Genomic DNA, 17279 nt, shown 5'->3' with positions numbered 1-17279 from the left:
CCTGCATGTGTTTTTGTTGTGGGAAGTGGATCAGGAGGTGTGTCTCTGACCCGGCTCTGATTGGTTCAAACACTCAGAGCCGCTTTGTTATTGCACTGTGCCACTTTACTTTTAGACAAACTGTGGCTCTCTGGTTCTGTCTGATTACGCTGCACTTAGACAATAAGATTATTTCTGCTTTAAAGACACGTTAAACTAAAATTACATTCTGCTATTCACTAGTATGGCATCAAGCTAGCTTAATGTTAATACCAATGGATTCCTCTCTTTAAAGTTCATCACAAGTGTTCAGTTAAGAAATGCATGTCAAACACTTCTACCTTGAAATATGTGCTGTGTCTTATTGTTGAACTCTCTCCTGCTTGTTGCCGTCAGTCAAGCCCTTAAATTTCATCTCTATATTAGCCTTGGCTAAACAAGAGTGTCACTGTAAAAACTCTAAAAGTACATCTCTCTATGTGTGCAGCTATTCATGTATGTGCAGAGGGGGGATGGGAGGAATCTGTGAGTCCCTGTTTTTCAGAGACACTGGCAGTCACGGCATCTCACCCTTGTTAGCCTGGAAATGGGGACGAGGCAGAAGGCCCTGATGGGACACACGGTGATCTCATTATGGAAGGAAGCTGCCCCACTGGAGCGGAACGGGACAGACTGGTACGGAGAGATGGAGGGAGGGATGAGTACAGTTCTTTTGGGGGGGTGGCTCGGATCAGAGTGGCACTGTGGGTACAGGTCAGGCACAAAAACCCCCTCTCCTATTTTGTGTGCTAGCCAGGCCTCCATTGTTGTACCCCTCATTAGCACCACTTAGAAGAAGCTACTCTGCAGGACAGGAGGCGTCACTCTGCAGCTGCTCCCCGGCTTGTTCGCAGCAGAACCCTCAAACTATTATTTCTCTACTACCATCTTACAGTGCAGGACAGCAGGGGGGTCGAGGTCTTGCTTGGAGACACCAGCATGGACTCTCCAGGTTATGGAGTTGCAGCAATGAGGAGAGGAAGCTATGATGACGCTGCAGGCTCTCTGCGTCCTGTGAGTATTGATCCAATATTGATTGAGGTGGGGGACTCAAGTCACATGAGCAGACTTGAGTCAGACTCATGTCGCAAATTTGCAGGCTTGAGACTTGCTTGACTAACACTGATGAAAGACTCGACTTTTGACGAATGACTTTGACATTCATGGCTGTAGACTTGAGACAGATGACTTGAAAGAACTTTCCTCAATACATGTTTGTACACGCATATGTATTCGTATTCATGCCCACTGAATCAGAGCTCTGTCCTCCTGCAAAGCTCTCTTTAGAGGAATGGCAATATGATCTGATACATACGTGGCCACCATACGCTCAGGCTCTCCTCTAACATATTTGTACAAAGTTTTGGGACTGCCACTGTGCATAAAAACTGTCCCAGTCTGCTTTCCAAACATAAGTTTACTGTGTGTGAGTGTGTGTGTGTATGTGTGCTTGCTGTGCACCATGAGATATTCTCCTCTCATACACCACCGTGGTTTTAATCATGCATAATAATCTCTTTCACAGCAGTAGGTATGTTACTTGAGCGTAGTGTCTTTCACCCTGACTGCCTGACTGAGGCAATGACATGCAGCGTCAGACACTGATGATAAACGCTGTCCTTTAACATCAGCATGTTACACGGCCATAGTTTAACAGCGCTTTGTGGTGTCAGGGGGAAACGTGGCAGAACAAGAACAAATTTAAGGCGGGGACAGTCCAGGCAGATGGAAGTGGTGGATGGGTGCAACAAACACGGACTTTAACCCAGGAGAGCGGTGTTCGTGTCCCGTAAGATTATAATGACAAATCCTGTTCTTTTTTCCTCAACCCAACCACGTGTATTAGTTGTTGGAGGAAAAATAATGTCAATTTGTGGTGCTTCGTACGTCATGTGTTTATTTTGAACGAAGACAATGTATGTAACAGGCACAACTTGACACTGTGTCCCAGAACGTCAACAACCAACACACCCAGGGTACCTTTCACGTCGTATGTGGACGTGGAAAGTCCATGACCAAATGTCAATATGTGATGAGGTCGGAGTGAGAATGTGTTAGTTAGTATGACTTGACTTGTGACTTGTTTGATCTGGGCAATGACTTGACTCAACTTACTTGACTTGCAGCAGGGACTCAACATGACCTGCTTGATGTTTGCCACAGTGACGTGGGACGTGCTTGAGACTTGAAGGTTAAGATTTGAGTCATGTTTGTGACTAGCCCTTTCCTCCCACCTCTGATGCTTACATAAACATATTGTTGTTCATCAGTTGCTGTGTGTATGAGGAGACGCTTGAAGGCTGTGTTACATAAGATGGCTGAAAAAGAGCTCTGTAATGATGGAGGACAAGGGCATCAAACAGTTCGCCAGCCCAAACAGTATGAAAATTCTCATATTCTTTTTTTGAGATTACATAAAAGGAAACAGGGCAGGGGTCACAACATTTTCTGTCTACTTACTGCAGATGAAATCGAAAAGTATCTGGAGACAGACTAGCAGATGGCTTGAATAGAGGTCAAGTTTTTGACGACCTTTATGGGGTGCAGACAAAAACCATTATCATCACCATACGTATGTAGCCTCTGCCTACATAGACTAGAGGATCAGTCCTTTATCCATGTTTTAGAAATACCAGTAGCAGAATTTGGGGACAAAAAGTGTGTCAGTGGAAATTCTGCTTTCCAATTTTTTGTTTCCTGGTTCTTAATTGGAGTCTGTCGTCCATGTTCCATGTGTTCTTTTTGTTTTTAACTCTTTATTTAAAGTATTTCTAGATGTTAAAAATGTGTGGGGGCACACCAGTTGAGTATTCATGAGTTCACGTGTTATATGTCTTTTAATTGGCACAGTCATCCACGGTGAAGCTGCGTCCATGTCTTCTGAAATAAAGACAGTCCATTTCTCCCATTTTCTGAGGAATATTGCTACTCTAGACCTTAGAGAAAGAGTCCTCTTTTTCATTATAAAGATATCCTTGATTATGTCCATCCATTCTTTAAAGCTTGGAGGCTCAGATTTGTACCAGTTCTTTGTGACTGCTTTCTCGCTGGTAATAAACAGTATTTTACACTGATACAAATCTATTTTATTTATCACATCTTCCCTTATTGCGCGAAATACAGGACAAAACATCAATAGGTATTTCATATCCCAAATTTTTTTTTGCAATTAAACATTTTTCTCCAAAATATTTGAATTTTTGGACACGTCCAGAAAATGTGGGAGTGATTGGCATTGATGTGTCCGCACTGTCTCCAGCACTGCTGTTGTGACTGGGATAGTTTACTCTTAATGTGAGGTGTGGCGAAGAAGTGGATCAAGCTTTTCGAGCCAAATTCTTTCCATCCCTTGGAGCTTATGGATAAGTGCTGTGTTTTCCACTTAAAATCAGCCTTTGATATTTCTGTCTCTTTTCCCCGATTGTTCCCTATCTGCTTCAGTAGGCCCGATATAATCTCGAAATTACTTTTTCACTGCCCAGTTTATAGGCATCAATCATAATATTTATAGTTGCATTGGCCTCAGATGTTTCTGGTTTAATCTTTCTTTCATAATAAACTCTTGTGTGTAAAATATCTGTAGAAATCTTTATTTTCTCATTCAGATTCCTTCTGTAGTTCTCCAAAAACTCTTGAAATGGGCATATTGCTGTAATGCCCTTGACCCACTACTGTCTGAATCCGACGTCAGTCGTGCTCCATGTGTTCCATGTTCTGTGCATTCCATGTGATCTGTGTTCAATGTCTGTGTGTTCCAAGTGATCTGTGTTCAATGTCTATGTGTTCCAAGTGATTGTGTTCAGTGTCCATGTGTTCCAAGTGATCTGTGTTCAATGTCCATGTGTTCCAAGTGATTGTGTTCAATGTCCATGTGTTCCATGTGATCTGTGTTCAGTGTCCATGTGTTCCACGTGATCTGTGTTCAATGTCCGTGTGTTCCATGTGATCTGTGTTCAATGTCCATGTTTTCCATGTTATCGTGTTCCATGTGATCTGTGTTCAATGTCCATGTTTTCCATGTTATCTGTGTTCAATGTCTATGTGTTCCACGTGATCTGTGTTCAATGTCCATATGTTCCACGTGATCTGTGTTCAATGTCCATGTGTTCTATATGATCTGTGTTCAATGTCCATGTGTTCCATGTTATCTGTGTTTAATGTCCATGTGTTCCACATGATCTGTGTTCAATGTCCATGTGTTCCATGTGATCTGTGTTCAATGTCCATGTGTTCCATGTGATCTGTGTTTAATGTCCATGTGTTCCATGTGATCTGTGTTCAATGTCCATGTGTTCCATGTGATCTGTATTCAATGTCCATGTGTTCTATATGATCTGTGTTCAATGTCCATGTGTTCCATGTGATCTGTGTCCATGTGTTCCATGTGATCTGTGTTCAATGTCCATGTGTTCCATGTGATCTGTGTTCAATGTCGATCTGTGTTCAATGTCCATGTGTTCCATGTGACCTGTGTTCAATGTCGATCTGTGTTCAATGTCCATGTGTTCCATGTGTTCTGCATTCAATGTTCCATCATGTATTTCATGATCTCTCTCTATTTTGTGTTCCATGTGTTCTATGTTTCAATGTTCAGTGTGTTCTGTGTGTTCTATGGTCAGCCCCCAAAATATCCACATGATTTCCTGGTGCTGTCTCTTGCCTCATTCAACACAAGGACCTTCAAAGCCAGTGACAGTAAAACTGAATTGAACCATTCATTCCTGGCAATAAAAAATATTATTGGCTCTTGATTTCATATAAAGCAGGTGGAGGACGGTGGTATTGAATCATGTGCCTGGTGGAGAAACCTTTCACTTTGAAGAGCTGTTAACATTTTTCAAGTTTGAAGGTCTTGTTGTTCAGTACCTGCAGTACAACAGCGTCAGCATATACACAGAAGCTCCTGGACTGGAGGGTCAGCTCGGTCCTTTGTGTCCTGCAGGCTTTGTGTGCCAGCGTAGAACTGGCTGCAGAGACAGAGGCCAGAAAGAGGTGCTTTTCAAGTGTCCCTGCTTTTGTTTGTTTTGTTTTGCTGTTTTTTTTCTCTTTGTCTTCAGTTCTGCTTAACCCAGTTTCTCAGTTTGTCCAACAATTAGAGCACAAGAGCAGCCCTAACAAGATGAAATGTGTTTGTTTTCTTTCACCCAAATGAGCCAGGGTTCATGTGTGAGTGTAAGAGACGCGTCCTACTGGGAAAATGAAAAGATGTATTAAAGGTTCGGGTCGATGAAAGAAAAGGTGGGCGTTTAGCCATGCTAGCAGCCTGGACCACACTGACATATCTCAACAACTACTGGTTAGATTGTCCTGAATTTTTGTTCAGACATTCATGTACCTCAGAGATTGAATCCTGCTGAATCTGTAAATCCCCCATTTCTGCCTGTAGCGCCACCATGAGGTTCACATTTGGGTTTTGAGGATAATGTCCCCTCATGATTAAAAAGTCCAGTCTCACTCCAAAGTCGTTGAAATCCGGCACTTGGGCAGTGACTTGTGGCGTCAGAAACCAACAAAAAGGCATCCTTTCACATTGGCATGATATGCGGCTGGCTGCCGTTATAGTTTCACGGCGGTGTCAGGGGGAAATGGAACAAGGACGAAAAGGGGTCGGGCGGGAGGGGTAGTGGATGGGTCCAACACTTTCAGCCAAGGTGTTTGCGTACTGTAAGATTAGCCAAACCTTGTTCTTTTTTCCTTGTTATGTAAACCAAACCATGTGTTAGTTGTTGAAGGCATTGTACTGACGGAGTGAGGTTATTTTGAAAGAAACTGTATGTAACCATTAAATTTTCTATGAAAATGGAAGTGTATTTTGAAAGAAGACAATGCATCTAACAGGCAGAACTTGACACGGTGTCCCAGAATGTCAAAAACCAACGCACCCAGGGTATCAAAAACCAACGCACCCAGGGTACCGTTCACGTCATATGTGACGAGGTCGGAGTGAGAATGCGTTGGATAAACTGATAGTGATCCTTTGACTTTCCATTTAACGTCATCATCAGGTCAAAATGTTTATTTATGACCAAAACTAAAGACATTCCCATCGGCCTCAGCTGTGCTTTTATTGCTAATTAGCAAATGTTAGCATGTTAACATGATCCACTAAGATAGTGAACATTCTAAACATCAGCATGCTGTTAGTGTTAGCATGCTGATGCTAACGTCACAGTGGGCACTGTCAACCAGCCATACATGCTACTCCCTGAGTTAACCCAGTAAATTTCCACTAACCCTGCCTCTTAACCACACCTACCTGTCAGCCTATCACCTGTCCATACATCTCCCACTCCTGCCAGTCCACCACACCCACCTCATCCAGCTAATGCATCTCACCTGTGGATCATTACCTCCTGCCAGTATAAAGACTCCTGCTTCACAGACTGTCCTTGCCAGGTTGTTCTTTGTCATTCTATGCAAGACTCTCCAGCATTTATTCCGGAACTGCTTCCTAATTGCCGACATCGCCTGTCTCAGACTCTACTGCTTCGCCTGTTCCCCAGTAAACCACTCAGCTTTCTGTCCCTGACCAAGAGTTCTTCTCCCAAGTTCCTGGTTTCTGTTCGTCTGTTTTCTGAGGCTGAGTGAAGAGACTGTCAGTCAGCTCTATGTTGTGAGTTTACCTGTTCTGCTGCCCGTGATTTCCTGTGCTGTGGATTACCTTGCTGCGTGGCTGCACATTCTGCCTTTGTGTGTGCGCTGTGGCACCCCTTGTGTGTCACCCCTCCTGTTCTCACCTGGTGTCGGATCCTCTGCTCGCCCGACAACATCTCCCCACCTGCTCCTCACAGTACCACACAATTGAACTGTCTGGTGTGTGTGCATCAATTAGACGCCAGAGACTCTCCTGCTCTCTGATTGATCCTGTGCCTCAGGAGGCCTCAAGCCAAGAGGGTGACCTTTCTAGTTGTTACACTTACCTGTTCATCTTGTGTTCTGCAAGAGGTTTATTATGCTGTCCCTCTTGTCTGTGGTGCTGCATAAATAAATCTAATATACTGTAGTTCATCATAATCAGGAGACAGTTATTACAAATTATGATTTTACTTTTTGTCACTGGTCAAAATTTTGTTTTTGACCACATTATCAGAAGTTTATGTATTTACCTGATAAGAATAGGTTTTCATATATTTAAAACACAACGTGTTTTGAAAATGTTTCAAACCTATTGATAAATATACAGTACTGTGCAAAGGTTTTAGGCAGGTGTAAGGCAATGCTGTAAAGTAAGAATGCTTTCAAAAGTATAAAGTTTAATTGTTTATTATTATTGAAGTCAGGGATTTTGTAGGTTGATAGTCAGGTGTATGATTAACCAGTTATACCAAACAGGTGCTAATGATCATCAATTTCATAGGTAGGTTGAAACACAGTCATTAAGTGAAACAGAAACAGCTTTGTATGAGGCTTATAACTGGGTGAGGAACAGCCAGTGTGGAGGAAAACAGTTTGATGTCACAGGTCATACACCATGAGAACACACACAGCACAGCAACAAGACACAAGGTACTTATACTGCATCAGCAAGGTATCTCCCAGGCAAAGACTTCAAAGCAGACTGGGGTTTCAAGATGTGTTGTTCAAGCTCTTTTGAAGAATCACAAAGAAACAGGCAATGTTGAGGACTGCAGACACCAAGTAACCATAGAATAGCAGATGAAAAACACATTATGCTTACTTTCCTTTTGAAATCAGAAGATGTGCAGCAGTGCCATCAGCTCAGAGCTTACAGAAACCAGTGGGACCCAGTTATACCCATCTACTGTCTGGAGAAGTCCAAGATGGAAACAAGGCCAAGCTACTCAACCATGCATAAAAACGTAGGAACTGGGGTGCAGAAAAGTGGCAGCAGGTGCTCTGGACTGATGAGTCAAAATCTGAAATATTTGCCTGTAGCAGAAGGCAGTTTGTTCACCGAAGGGCTGGAGACCGGTGCAATAATGAGTGTCTGCAGGCGACAGTGAAGCATGGTGGAGGTTCCTTTGCAAGTTTTGGGGCTAGTGTGAATAGGTTCATTTTGTCTACTCAAATTAGATTCAGTGTAGAAAGGTTTCTTTTTTTCAGACAATGAGTTTTTAAGGAGATGTAGTTACCTTTGACATGTTTCGACTGTCACTGCAGTCTTCTTCGGAAGCGTCATCTGACGTGCGTCATGACGTGTCTTTATTAGCTGGTAGTATCCCGGAGGTGTGACCAGCCTGGCAAATCGGATTGCCAGGCTGGTCACACCCCCCGCTGCCTGGTGTTCTTTGTAGGAGAGAGTCCCAGGTATGTGACAGCATGAAAGCCCCCTCATCCCGGTTGATGGTGTTCCTGGCCCGCCTCCTGATCTCTATAGCCTCCTTGATCCAACGTTTGAACTNTTAGACGACGAGGGCGCAGGGCGTGAAAATGACAACTGCGCCTGCATCTAAATAGCAATGACACTTGTGACATGGATTATGCGCCCTCCGCCATCCGCTTTAGACCATCTAAATAGGGCCCTAAGTGTGGAGGATAGGAACCGGGTAAAGACGCCGACCTCCGGGGAAACCTCTCCGCTCTCCCCGCAGCGAGGGACAATATTCACTCCGCCCCCTTCCTCAGCCGCTCGCCTGTCCCACACCCCCCCCTCCCTCCCTCAGCTCCACCTATCCTTTCTGAATTTTTTGAAATCAAGCTGTGGGCGGAGTAATGCCCAGACAGGGGGGTTTAGTTCCCCTTTAAACCAGTCATCTGTCATTTCTGTAAGGGCAGAACAAGTGGAGTAATTACGTCTATAAGCATGTTGAGATCTTGTATTCAAACCATTACAGTCAAAGTAATCCTGTATTTGTGAGTGGACTATTCTCTCCATCAGTTTACTGAGTACTGGGAAGAATAGCGATGGGTCTGCTGTTCTTCCCAGTAAGTGCTAGTCTACCATCTTTAGGTAATGAAATTATTTTGCCTTCTTTCCAAATGGTGGGATATATACCCTGCATCAAACAGCTATTTAATATGTGACATATGGGACCATAGATATAGTCAGCAGCCAGACCAAGCACCTTACTATCTAGCATGTCAGAACCCACTGAGCTGTGTTCAGGAAGGGCCTTCAGCACCTTACCTCCCTCTCATCCACACTACTGAACTGAAAAGTGCAGCTCTTACTAAGCATTATGTTATTTCTTATGAGCTTGAGAGTATTTGAACCCATATTGTCCATGTTCTGCCTTAATGCAGTGACCTTTATAAAGAAATCATTAAAATAACTGGCTATTTATGAAGCAATCTGTTTGAAAAATAAAGTGAACTGAGGCTTTTCTGTGCAGCTCTCTGATGTATAAAACCCTATTATTACCTGAAGATATGGCTGCAGTGCGCATTCATCACTGACAGCTTTTCCACTTTCCACTGCACTCAAAAGTATGTGCCTCCTTCATGTAGCAATCTTTCAAGAGGAAATGTACATGACATATGAAGGACATTCTGATTTTAAAGATACTGCTCAATCAACTTTTCTTATTCAATGGAGTTTTTTTTATCAATAAGACTTGGATTGTACTGCACAAGTTGTGTTTTACGATTGTTATACATGGTTGCCTATGACTTCAATTCATTAACAATATTTGGAGTTTTTGGATTCTTTGTTCACTGTGGAGGCATGTGAGGAAAAGTTTCCTTCATGAATTCAACGTACCCCAGGGCGAGTAACTGTTATACAAATGTTCACATAACGCTTCATAAAGACAGCACTGTCAACTTCGTCAGAGCTGTGCTGACTTCTCCCCAATGTGTTCTTGTGTCCTTCAACAAACCATCAGTTGTGTTGTTAGTTTCCTTGGTGACTGAAATCTAGCTTGCTTTGCTGCTGCTCTCATCGGTTTGACAAACAGCTCGAGGAAGGGTCTTAAATTGTGCATGAAAGAGGAGAGACATGCACACAGCACTGTAGAGCTGCGGGGGGAAGGAGGTCAATGAACTCTGATCTACAGAAGACACCTGTTCTTTTCCTGTTTCCTATAATCAACATTGGTTTCTCTTAGCAAATACAGCGGTCGCTCTCTAATGATAATTAAGTGTTTATTGCTGTAACCATGACAACAAAGATCTTGTAGCCTGAAGATGTAGCACTTTTAACCAACAAAACTAACCAAGTCGTTCTTGTGCCTAAATCTAGCCCATCTTTAAACAGTGTGTTTTTTTCTTAACAGAGATTTGAATTTAGTCCTGTTCATGGTGGTGCCAGATTAGAAAACACCAATGAGAGTACAACGTATGTTTTCATGATCTATGTCAGTCTGGTCTAGAACTGGTCTACAATACCACCAAGGATTTATATGCCAACGAGCTCCACTCCACACAGAGGGAATACCATGGAGACAGGCCTACAACCATTCATCAGTTGAGTTTCAATACCGCTTCTCTGGAATTACATGAAACCTGTTTCCAACACTACACTCAAAGTATTTACATGGAAACAAGTACCCTTACACAAAAGAACTATAGAGAAAATGCTTCATAACACCGTACTTGCCTCTTTAAAAGTGGATGGAGTGTCTGCTGTCCACCATCCATTCCCGACTTACTGTCCTCTGTCGGAGCGGGACTTTCCCTGAGTCTTCTAGAGACTCCTGCTGGCAGTTTAACCCTCAGTCGAGACTCAGGCGTCGATCAGCAGAATGTCCAATCATCCTGAATTGAAAAAGCCTCAAAATGTCAGCGTGACTCAACGTATCAAGAGCCTCTGGTGTTTTCTTTTTTAAAGTGTCATTACAGTGTCATCTCCAAAGAGATTCCAGTCATTGCAGGTCTGCTCAGCAGGAACCTTCTATCATTTCAAAGGATTCAGATTAGTTTCGTGCTGTCGATCACTTTGAACTTGTTTGTATCTTGCTTTCACTCGACGTTTCACTTTTGCATCCCTGCCTTAGGAGGTTAGCTTCACTTTGAGTGGAGATTTAGAAAGGTTAAAATGAGCCACTCGTTTTGACTTTTTTTTTTTGTGTAATTACCTGAAAAAAGGTCTGTGCAAAAATAAATAAATAAACAAAAAGATATGTAGCTAAATGTAGATATAAACTAAGCACAAAAACTAAGGACATTTGTGTCTGGCAGATTATTTCTTTGTTGTAACAATGCTTCTTGGCAACCCACATACTCAGCTCTGCTGCTCATCCCACAAATGTATGTTCCTTACAAATGTGGCACCATTTAAAAGGGAAATAAACAGGCTTTCCAATGGTATAAGATGTATTGCCAAGAAGCATTTTTTTTTTGTCTTTTTGTGCTTAGTTTATATCGTTTAACTAATACAAGTCATCTGTTTTCCTACAGCACCTCAGACACTTGGCTCAGAGACGACGCTCTGCCCCGTCACTGGTCTTTGGGAAGGCGCTGGGGATGCCGTGGTCTCCTATCAGGTGTGTACATCATTGTTTTAAACTTTTTTCCATCCACTGAATATTTGCAGAACATATATGCATACATACATACATACATGCTGTGCACTCCTAACAGCAGCAAGTACAATCACAGTCTTACCAGGTAATGTTGTGTAACTGGCACCTTCCTCTGACTTTTGGTGGGATTAGTTTATTGATTGAAATTATGGAGACAATTTTATAGTTGTATTCAAATTGAACCAATCATGATCCCATCAACAGTCAGGATCAAATTTTCAGTTCAACCCAGACACCAGAAAATGGAACTGGAGCCCATAAAGCTGATGGAAACACTGCAATGACTCGCTTAAAACAACCAGTCTTGTTCGTTGGTCTTGAACAGTGGGCTGTTAAAGATACAGTACGTTAAAAATCACAGAATATTCTGGAGTGATATATGAGGTTGGTAAAACAAAGATGGCTGTAGACAATTGAACCCTTTATAATTGCTGGTTATGGAACCTCAATACTTTCTGAATACCCCCCAGTGCTCTGATTACCACTGGCACCATGTTGCCTTTCTAGCTCCTCTATCAGCCCTTGGTATTTCCGAGCTTCTCCTGTTCCTTCCACCTGATGTTGCTGTCTCTTGGGATCGCTACATCTATTGCCACTGCCTTCTTCTGCTGTTTGTCGGTTGGTTAGCCATTACCATTTTGTCAGGCTGGATCTGGAAGTCCCACAGGATCTCAGCTTGGTCATTCTCCACCACCTTAGGAGGTGTCTTCCATTCTGACCTTGTCACTTCCAGTCCGTACTCAGTGCAGATATGGTTCTATTGATCTTCTGCTAAGCGCCTGTCCTTGTGCTGCCATGATGCTTCCGTGCTGTCTTTTAGTCCAGCCTTAACCAGCCACTATGCACTATGTGTGTGTATGTATGTGTTTCTGTGTGTGTATCTGCTACATAAAATTCTATATAAAATGATAACAATTCACTTGTATTTTTTTATTTTCTTGTGAATACTGGATAGTTTAATCTCTTCAGGCTTATTCAAAATACTAATCTAAGCAGGAAGCACCTGAAGTGCTCATAAAAATCACCTTAAAGGGGTTAATAGGTTTACTTTAAAGGAATACTTCACCCACAAAATGATCATTTGTTTATCAATTACTTCCCCTGTGTGACGTTAAACTTGTGAGGAAAACTTTTTTCTTGCATGCCTCTATGGTGAATGAAGACTCCAAAAACAGAGAAAATTCTTGATGAATAAAAGTAAAAGGTGGTCCACTTAACAACTGCACAACTATACGAAAACATCTGTTTACAAATTCTCACACAACTTGAGCAACTTGTACTATTTAAAACACTTCAGAATTAACCGTCTCACACATGGACGAGTTCTGCTCAGTGGAATACACAAGAAGAATTCACTTCTTGTACACGGCAGACAAGTTTTAAATAGTAAGGTTTTAGCAAAACTGGCCTGCGTTTGGGAAGCACTGAGCAAACAACTGGATAAAGGAGACTTAGATTATACTGCATGAGTTGAGTGAGATTTTTTTAACAGATGTTAATATGTTAAGATGTTAACATAATTTTTGCTGTTGTTAAACGCAGACCACCTTTTACTCCAGGAATTCAATGTAACACACAGTGAATACTTGATATTCAAATCATTATCTTTATTCCTTTAAAGGATCCATATTGTGAAAAGTCAGATTTCCATGTCTTTTTAAGAAAATAAAGCAGGTGGTTGCTGCACACAGTTTGTATTTAGAAACTGTGCCTTTAAATGACACGTCAGGATCATTTGTGTGAATTTGTGATGTCACAAGCAGACACAGACATTGTAAATGGGTCCTTTTGTATTTCTTGGTGGAACATTTTGCAGTGTGTGAATGACATCAGCTGACAGCAAGTAAACATGGACACAAGCTGTTGCTTAACAATGTAACTCAAGTGAAATGGCCTCGGAAGGTAGAAAAATGAGCTTTCAGGCAGAAGGTGATTACAGGTATACTCAGGCAGACAATATAAGAAAAATAATGTGGTTTTTCAACCTGGTCTCACTCCTAGGTCGTTGAAATCCAGCGCTTAGTCAGACCCAGAGGTGCACTCCAGGAGAGGTCAGGGAAACTCTGTTCTAATAGAAACCCAAGTATGAACTTGAATATGAGTATAACATGGGCCCTTTAAATACCTTTAACCTTCACAAAACTAAATGTTAACACTAATGAATTGAGCACTCGTATAAAAAAGGTTTTCGCATACTAGTAACAAAAGAAAAGTTTCATGTGACTCATATCCAGTTTCACCGTCTCCTTCCGGCAGCTTCCGGCCTGCAGATGGCAGCACACAGGAATACACAGTCAAATCACCTCCGCTGTCGTCACAGAGGAACACTTTGACAGACCATATAAAGAAACTTATTTTCCCCTCCCCATCACACTCCCACCACGTGTTGAACTGAAACACGGTCATGATGTCACCTAAGTCGCCCTGCAGGCCACACGGCCCACCCGGTTCAGGCCACAAACACAGATGTCCCTGTGGGGGATTTACAGAGAGGAGTTTTGAAACAGCAACATGCACATTGCTCGAACTCCTTAAACCTCACTCACAACCACTCTGAGGACTGATATAGATCTGTCTTCTATTTCAAATCATTATCTCCAGAAAACCTGATCAGTAGGTTATTGTGTTCAGTCCTCAACCATGAGAACGTTTTCAGATCCCCACGGACTGTAATTAGCCGTTAGATTGTCATTTGTGGAATTTTCAGAAGCCCAAAGGCGTGAAAGTTTCCAGTATTACACAAGACAAAAGCTGTCAAAATAACTACAAACTGAAAACTGAAATATATATATATATGTGTGTATGTGTTTAGCTTGGTACCCCATGGAAAGTCCTGACCTGTGCTGCAATTTTTACAGCATCATATTATGAGGTTCTTTGTACAACAGGGTATTGAGGCAATTGTACTTAATTGATAAAAAAATATAGTAATAAAAATAAAAATTAAGAAAACTGGGAGAGGGGTTAAGATTAGAGATTACAATCTTTTAAAAAATCAGATTAAAAAAATGATATTTTCTGCTATTAAAGAGGTAAATATAAGTTATTTCATACATTTTGGGGGATTTTTTTTCTCACAAATTTATGACTTTATAATGTCAAAGAATATCTGAGTTTTAATCCTGACATTTACAATTTCTTTATCTACAATGTCCCTAATTTATTGTCCTATTTTTGTTATATTGTACAGAAAGTAAAATATAAACTTCATACAAACTCCTGGGCAGTGAAAAGATATAGTGTTTTTATTTTAACACATCAATCACAGAGTAACTAAGGGTCAAACTCATGCCAGAGGTATTCAAAATACCAGGGGCAGAGCCAGACATCATAAACAATGGGGGAGTCTGGGGGCGTACTCCCCCAGGTAGACTTTTTTCCAACTTGCAGCAACAATATCCTCTATTTTTTCAAGCTAGTTGAGATAACAGAATGCCTAAAAATCTGTACATTGTTTGGGAAAAAACATGATTGTTTATATCTAATTTTTATCCAGTTGTCTTCACCACTCTGAAACCATAACACAACAAATGCTGAGGATGACTAATTTTCACTCCTGCCACTTAAACAGAGGCAAAAATTGTCAAATGTTACTATTTTTAATTTCCATAGCATACAATAGGTAGGGTAGGGATTTGATATTAGAGCAGCTACGTTTCTTTATCTGTTGTCTCAATCACTGAACCTCAGTCCAGTTTTATGAAGGTACACAAAACACAAATGACTCAGTCTTTAGTTTCACTCAGTGGGATTTATTTAGACCAATAGTATTTTCTGCACCACAAAGGCAACACCGCCTCTGGGAGAATGCTTGTGTGCTCTTGAGTTATGAATCCATGATGGTTTTCTGTCCCAAGCTTACGATGCTCTTGTCTTGAGGCTGTTGATCAGGTACTGTATGTCTAAAAACCGTTCACATGTTTTGTTCTACATTTGTGAAATAAAGTTTACTCTGAAAACCCTGAAATGAAACCTGCATTTAATATAGGACAGTGGCTACCACTGAGAACACTGAGGTCACGTCCCCTGTGTATCTGGGGTTTTCACAGCCCGGGGAAGTTAAGTTACAATTAAACCACTTGGTTTTAATGGCTGATTTCATTGTTTACAGTCATTATATGAAAACAAATGAGCAACTGTAGGGTGACAAATACATAAAAAGTAAAATGTTTCCCCGTCAGAATTTAATGCCAAGCTGTGTTAATAAACAGAACTTAGATCTACATCTTCAATGTAATAACTGCAATAAAGTCCAAATGATTAAACATATTATGTGTGCTATCTGTTGTTGATGTTGTCAGGTAGAAAGAAGTGCGGAGGGGACTTGGACTAGTAACATCAGTATTTCTAAAATCCAGGCTCCAAGCCCTGATTTCAGATTTTCAATGACTCATCACGATGATCGTAAGACCAGTATTTGCTTTTCGGCTCCTGCCAACAGTCAAACTTTTTTTGGTTTAACCCTTTCAGCTCTGTAATGTCATAACACACCTACAGCGAGTCTGTTATGAGTCTGGTCAAGTCAGATTCTTTGTGTAGGCTCTTTATCACCTCCTCTTGTATGTCTGACGTTAATCTCTTTAACCTTTCATAGCTGTTATTGCAGTAGCCACATAAAGACCACCAGAGCATCCAGTGGGCGAGTCTATCAAAGCAAATAAGAGAAATGTCAGGCACATCCCACTCTTAACACTTCCACCCATTCAGCACTCAGAAACACACACACACACACACACACACACACTGTGCATTTCCTTGAGGCGGGGGACTTTGTGGGTGGAAGTTTCACTCTAGTGGGACTGCCACTGACGTAGACAGTACCTCAACATAGAAAAATACACGGTGAGGATAATTGGCCATATGTATTTGGTTTGATATTTTATTTCATTTATATTTTCTGAAATTTGTCTTGCATCCCGAGATGTACACTGTTTCAGAGAAATACAAAACACAACATTCAACCAAACAACAACACAAATACTATAAATACAGTATATATATTACATCTGACATTTTGAATAAGTCACCTGACTTCCTCCTTTGCTCCCGTCATAGCTATTCTGGCCATTAGCAATTACTGCATAAAACTAAACATAAATATGGGTCGTAATAAACTTCTTGTACAAACGGGGAGGACAGATACACTCAGGAAAACTGAGGCCTTATTACAACCCAAAGTCTGATTTAACAGTTTGATAGACTGTGAAATATAATATAATTTTTCCAACAATAACTACTATGTAATAATCTGAATATTTATATCAAGGAAGGATGTAGTGACCAAACAAACCAAACAACATCTCTTTAAGACGAGGATTAAAAACAGTCTTAATTACTGTTATATGTTATAGAAATTAGAATATGGAAGTTAGTAAGCAAAGCTAACGGTATCCATCTCCTGGCTGTAACCGTATTTAACTGATAGATGGGAGAGTGGTATTAAAGTTTTTACCGAAGCTACTCACAGCCATATCCAACTAACAGCCATATTTTAATTAGTTAGCTTTTACAGACAGTGCAAGGCTAGCTGCTAAGCTAAGCTAACAGTAGCTAATTAATTAGAACATGGCTGTGAGTTAAATTTAAGAAGTAGCTCAACATTTTGTTTGAATTCTTGCAGACAGTTAGATGAGAAGATTGATACCACTCTCCTACATTCAATAGTCAGTCCTAACAACTGAAGAGTAGCCATCTCCTGAGATGGCTACTCTTAGCTTAGTTTAGCTTAGCAGCTAGCCTGGCTCTGTCTGTAACAAAAAGTGTAATTTTAAAAAAAGATTTAATGTGTGGCTTTATGTGGAATTATATGCCAGACACATGGACACCTAACCCTAACCA

The 17279-nt window shown here is 41.2% G+C and overlaps 1 protein-coding gene across 1 annotated transcript in view; it reads left to right on the top strand.

The window, feature by feature from the left end:
- The first annotated feature begins 942 nt into the window (after positions 1 to 942).
- tagapb (T cell activation RhoGTPase activating protein b) overlaps positions 943 to 17279 on the top strand; it is a 37555-nt gene continuing 21218 nt past the window's right edge. The window contains exons 1-2 of the mRNA XM_050058756.1: positions 943 to 1032; positions 11317 to 11402. Of these exons, the coding sequence (XP_049914713.1) occupies positions 958 to 1032; positions 11317 to 11402 (161 nt within the window). The 5' untranslated portion in view covers positions 943 to 957. The remainder of the gene's footprint in view (positions 1033 to 11316; positions 11403 to 17279) is intronic.

The sequence above is a fragment of the Epinephelus moara genome, chromosome 12, assembly GCF_006386435.1.
Source record: "Epinephelus moara isolate mb chromosome 12, YSFRI_EMoa_1.0, whole genome shotgun sequence".
Taxonomy (NCBI): domain Eukaryota; kingdom Metazoa; phylum Chordata; class Actinopteri; order Perciformes; family Serranidae; genus Epinephelus; species Epinephelus moara.
This window is presented reverse-complemented; position numbering and strand designations above follow the sequence as displayed.